Source organism: Galeopterus variegatus, unplaced genomic scaffold, assembly GCF_000696425.1.
Source record: "Galeopterus variegatus unplaced genomic scaffold, G_variegatus-3.0.2 Scaffold3765, whole genome shotgun sequence".
NCBI lineage: Eukaryota > Metazoa > Chordata > Mammalia > Dermoptera > Cynocephalidae > Galeopterus > Galeopterus variegatus.
In genome coordinates this window covers 97,693-103,691 of record NW_007729876.1, presented here as the reverse complement: position 1 = coordinate 103,691, position 5,999 = coordinate 97,693, and the positions used below count along the sequence as shown (strand labels likewise).

At 36.3% G+C, this 5,999-nt stretch overlaps 1 protein-coding gene across 1 annotated transcript in view; it reads right to left on the bottom strand.

Moving 5' to 3' along the window:
- Nucleotides 1-2,503, bottom strand: part of OTUD4 (OTU deubiquitinase 4) — a 14,228-nt gene extending 11,725 nt beyond the window's left edge. Inside the window, exon 1 of the mRNA XM_008585932.1 lies at nt 2,426-2,503. Within this exon, the coding sequence (XP_008584154.1) occupies nt 2,426-2,473 (48 nt within the window). The 5' untranslated portion in view covers nt 2,474-2,503. The remainder of the gene's footprint in view (nt 1-2,425) is intronic.
- Nucleotides 2,504-5,999: the final 3,496 nt, after the last annotated feature.

Here is a 5,999-nt window from a genome sequence, read left to right as displayed (position 1 = left end):
ACAAAAGACAAAAAAAAAAAAAAAAAAAAAAAAAAAACTGTGTTCGGAAGACAGGAGTGATCTGGCCCGCTGGAGCAGGTGGGGAGCTGAGTAGGCAAGGAACCCAAATGGGGGCCTGTTTATAGAGGGCCTTGAGCCCAGGCAGGACTTTGAGACTAGATGAGGAAGGCAATTCAAGGTCACTGAAGGTGATATTCTTTTTTTTTCCCCTGACTGGTAAGGGGATCGCAACCCTCGGAATGGTGTTGTCTGCACCACACTCAGCCAGTGAGCACACCAGCCTTTCCTATAAAGGATCCGAACCCACAGCCTCAGCGCTACCAGCGCCGCACCCTCCCGAGTGAGCCATGGGGCCGGCCCAGGTGATATTCTGAACTGAAAAACTATATGATGAAAGCAGTACTTTAGGATTAACCTGGTAGTGGCCAGTGTGTAAAAGAGAATAAAACAAAGTCAGAAATACTAGCTAAGAAACAGTGTAGCTAAGAAATAAATCGGGTATGAGTAGTCACTGTCTCTTAGGTCAGTTATGCTAAAAAGAGATGAGAACTAATAATGCTGAAGATATTTTGAAGCATCAACGAGATTTTTCTATTACAGCCTGCTTCATTGTTACTTTAACATAATAATGAGTTTATTCAAGCTATTTGATAACCTATCCTTTCTTACTTCTCTTAACAATTGCACTAATTTGTGAAAGCCCTAAAAGACATTCATCTGAACCACCAATTCAATATAATTTAAATCAAAGTCCCAATTAATTTGACAAACTGATATACTTAAAAATATTAAAGCACACTCCCTAGTCTATTAAAATCTTTTAAACATTCATGGATTTTTTTTAAGATTGAGATTCTTTTATAGATTGTATAATGCCCAATTTCTAAAAAAGGTCAAGTTTAAAAACATACTTATAATAAAATAGGCAAACATTTTAAATATCCCACCAATCAGAGGCTACAAACAGACTTTTAAAAAAAACAACAAAAAAAAAACCACCCCACAGGACCATTTAAAGCTGGAAGAGACCTAAGCAGTATTCTGACACAAGCCTATACCCAATCTGAGAGTCTCCTTTCTAAGCAGAAAATGTCTATCTAGGCTGAGACCAAAAGTTGTCAGTGAGAAGGAATAACCCTTCTCACAACATCCCTTTCCAATTCTGGCCAAAAGAAACCACTAGAAGGTTCTTATTAAAAAGAAAGTGAAACTTTCCCCCTTAGAACATGCAATCTCTGATCATACCTCATAAGATTATAAGGACTAAATAAACATATGCAAAATACTTAAGACAACACCTGGCATATAGTTAGCACGCAACCAATGTTAGCAATGTCCATTATTATCAACTCTAGGGCCAATAATGATTAATTCACTTGTAATTTCTTCAGATATTTAAAAACCACTCCACTTCCCTCTTCCCTCCTTCATCACCACACCCTAATACTCTCTTATCTAGCCTCTACATTACCAGGTTTTTAAAATAAGATTTCAAACCTCCTGATCAAGCAAGTAACTCTCCTTCCTGGAATGTATTACTGTACATCCTAAACCATGGCCCCCGGAAAGATGTTATGTTACCAGTAATAGTAGTTTACTTGACTATAGAAAACACCAACCCAAGAGCACATTCAAACTAAGAACTCTATGTGGTAAGTCTTAAATTTAGTTATTTGCAAAGTGTCAATATCCTTTACCAGTCAAGAGGAGAAAAATACCATGCAAAGTTGTCAGGTTACATAATTCTAGGTCATTAAACCAATAATTAGTAAATCCTATAAGGCTCTGAATGTAAAATGAAAATAGGTCACTGAAGCATCTCATTTCACGGCCTACAACATACTACTGAGAAAATGATACTAAGTTGTTATACAAAATTTTATTAACTAGTAATCACCACTTACATAATTGTAGTGTTCTCATATGTGATTTCACAATAAACCCTGAAAATTAAAAATCTATAAATGCCTTCTGATAAAATCAAGAGTTCAGTATTACTTATGCTTAGTATTTTTTTTTATACCCCAAGTCTGAAATTTTTTTAAATTCATAAGGAGTTACCAATCTCAGAAACTGCTATTAACCACAACACCCAATTCCCTGACCATGTCAGACAAAGCTCTCTCTTAGCATACAAGGACCCTGTCCAGGTCATCCTTCCATCCTTCCATCCCCCACAGCTCAGTGTCTTATCCATTCTAGGAACTTTCTAAATGTCTGAATAAATGAAAAACACAAAACAGCCTAGAAAATATCACAACTGAATATAACTGGATTTAAGTTCAATAAAAAAATTCTTTTTTATGAGTTATTTTCATAACCTGCATTAAGATTCAGCCTGTGAAATTTCTACTATTAACACTTCCAAAGGCCAAAATGTAAACACAAGTCAAGTGACGATTACATGTTTGAAATTACAAATTACCGCTTCAAATTTCTCTCTGTTCTCTCGAAGATAGTGAATGCAGGCCATCCTGACTTCAACATGGCGAGACTGAGAGTGCAATACCTAAAAAGAAAAAGGAACACACTACTAAGCATTTTCTTAAAAGTGGATACAGGTGCCTTCTTTCACACCCAAAATAACCTGACAACCAACAAATATCAGTCTCCCTCCATTTCCTTTTCTATTATTTTAATATCTTTACTCATTCCCACTGCTTCCTCTAAGCACAATGATGACATAACATATATATCTTTACTCATTCCCACTGCTTCCTCTAAGCACAATGATGACATAATATAAACAATAATATTTCTTAAACCAGATGTCATTCTATAAAGAACTTACTACCATTTCTCCTTTAGAATACTAAAATCACTCCTTTGAGGATATCTTTGTAAACTTAAGACACTTTCTTCTCTTGGTCAGCCCTCTACAATAACTTTGCTCTTCACAAAGCACAGCTAACAAAACCCCTGCTACATAGTGCTGAGAATCATTCTGCGTTGTAAGAAAAGAGAACTAATAGGCAACTTCAGCAGGAATCCTCTGAGGCTTAAAGCCTGTAAAGATAGATTTCTTTTTCCCAATAATTTTGAAGGTACTTAGTGGCCTTATGTAGAAATTTAAGTCCACTACAGTTTTAGAAAAATTAAGGCCCTCATTATTAAATCCCTAATTATCAAGCTTACAAGACTACAAAGAACATTTAAGTGAGCAGCATGAAGGATGCAAAAATGTGTGCTGTCATCCCAAGAGGCTTGAGATTTGTTCTTTTGCCCCAAATCGTAAAGCGCCAACCTACAAAGTATAATCCAGATTCTCTCACTTGGTAGCCTCTTTATTCTTCTGTTAAACAACCAGTTCAAGAAAAAGATAACTTACTGGCATTGTCCTTTACTAAAATTCTAAAGCTCTGGATTGAAACAAACTAATATTTCTTATCAAATGTTTAGAAATCCTCTGGCTAGCCCCCAATACTTGACCATGCTTAGAACAGATTCAAATTCTTTGCTTTTACTAGATACCTCAAATGAAGATATTCCTGGTACGGTAAAGGGATAAGGTTTAAAAAAAAAAAAAAAAAAAAAAAACACTTGAACACTTGAAATAACACATTTCGAACTACTATCAAGGTCTCTTGGGAATTTATATTAATAGAAAATAGTTTTAAGAGTTACAGCTCCAATGGAGTGATTTTTCCCTTATGTTCAGGGTGAGCAGAGAATTCAGGAAAAGGGAGACTCCAGCTGCACATTTTACAGCTCTCTTGGACAACAGCCAAGGCTCATTTATACCCTCAGAACTAGAGGCACAACTGCCTGGACAGCTAAATATGTCCTATTATACTGAGATACATTGAAGACGCACTAACCTGACGTTAGCAATGAGTCTGTTTTCAGTTTACTATGTGGTTTTCAGCTTACCTTAGTGTACCTTCATTGTTGTCTTGGGACACTATTAAAAAATATCCTTACATATTCTAAGCTTCCAGCACCAGAACATCAATATATAAAAATAACCACCACACAATTTTTTGCCAATTCTACAAATGACACTTAGCAACACTTCTTTCACAAAAGCTGATAGACACTACTATGAATCTAGGTATTATTAGTATAAGTGAACCACAAAGTCATCTAATAGAGTTTTCCCACTGTTAGCAAAGTGAAGCTAGTCTTAAAGCCATTTACCGAATAACAAGTGGCAGGCATAAGTTAGTAAAGCTTATTTTCCATCCAAAAAAAAAAAGGCAGGCATATCTATTAGTTTTTCTCCTCTTTCAAACGGATTTGATCACATAGAATCAATCTGAACCTGTTGCTCAAAAGCAACTCTCAGCAACTTCCATAAAGTGTGGAGGGTGCTGGTAATTTACAAAGCCAAGGACTACAAGGTTAAATATCAACTTTTTAAAAAATAAATTATTGTGCAAATTCGAGGAATTCAAGTGGTATGATAAATATCTATCTTTACAAATTATTATATACATGAAAATAAGCTACAAGTAGTAGGCGTTCCCATCTTTACTTGGGACAAGATAGTGATAAACACTGGGAAAGGCCGAGACAGTTTTAGCAAGTCCTCTAGAGTGCCCTATTTTTAGCTCCACGGCTCTGGAGCTGATTCGGGTCAGGGATCCTGCAGGCCAAAGTCCGCAAGCGTAAAAAGGAAAGAGCCTATCTAAATCAGGTAATTTGGAGGGAAAGACCACTCCTAACTCGAGTCTCCTCCTCTTTTCTAAAGACTGCCATCTTCATAACTTACTCTGACTCCTTCTTAGAAATGGATATTTATTGTTATTTCAAAGGAGAAATTGTTGGCAAAAATGAAATCCTTTGTACACATTTTTAATGGGCAACCTGAGATCGTTGTTACTTCCTTTTTTCACACACACACACACACACACACACACACACACAACTCTGCCTTTGGCCATGATGGCTACACACTTAGTCCATATCTATTGAATAACTGAGCTTCCTCCAAAGTTGACAGTCTTGAGCTAAGCTCAGTTCAGTACAATAAAAATCAGAGTCACATAACTTGGAGAGCATTCCCTTATGCCTAACCTAAATTCCATTACAAGACACAATAAAATATCTTATCTGATGTTAACAGTGAGTTTTTAGTATAACTAGTTCTTGCACCTTTCTACTTAAAAATAGAGACCCCACTACAATAGAAAGGCTTCTGTATAATCAAATTTGCCAAACATCTACAGCATGTAATACTGAAAACAAACACACCTTTCTGTTTCGATATAAACTAGAACCTGGATAATTCAACTCCAAATAAGGTCTCAATTTTCCTTATCTCTATTAATTTCTACCTTCTTCCTTACCAAACTCTTGCTAGAGCTAACAGTAGGAATACGTAATAAATATGAACTGAATTATTTCCATCTCTTCCCTCTGCTTCTGGAGGTGCAGAGGGGTTCAAGGAGGCTGAGACGGAGGAACCGGTACAGATGAAGATCAGAAAAATTCACAAATGGGGCAAACTACCCACTAATAGTAAGGGCTGGGATGTGTGAGTGGATGTAAACATACCCCACCACAACACTGGACCATCCTAAATTTCCGAAAATGAGAGAAGTCTAATGAAAAGAAAAAGACAGAGCCTGGTTTGAGAAGCTTTCAGAAGAATTTCAACGACAATGCATACAATATAATGTAAAGGTTTGTACGTACTAATTTTCTTGTTCAAAAAAAAAGGTTTTATGCTAGATGTGAAAAAGAGGGCCTTTAGAAAATAAATGGCTGGCCTTTTAATGTTTAAAAAACAAGAGTAGACTGGTCTCCAGATGTTAAGTAAAACATTTACTCACAAATGAAAATTTTAAAAGCCATTTAGCACATTCAAAAAAAAGTGAGGAAAAAAACAAACATCATAAAAACCCCACAGGGGTAGGGGTGGGGGTGGAGGGTGGGGAGGAGCAGATCTTAAGCCAAAGGAAAGCAAACTGTTAAAGCTGTGAAATACACACCAGGTCAGTAATGTGAAACATAATCCAACTACTTCAGTAGCTATTTTTCAATATAGGATGGTTTTT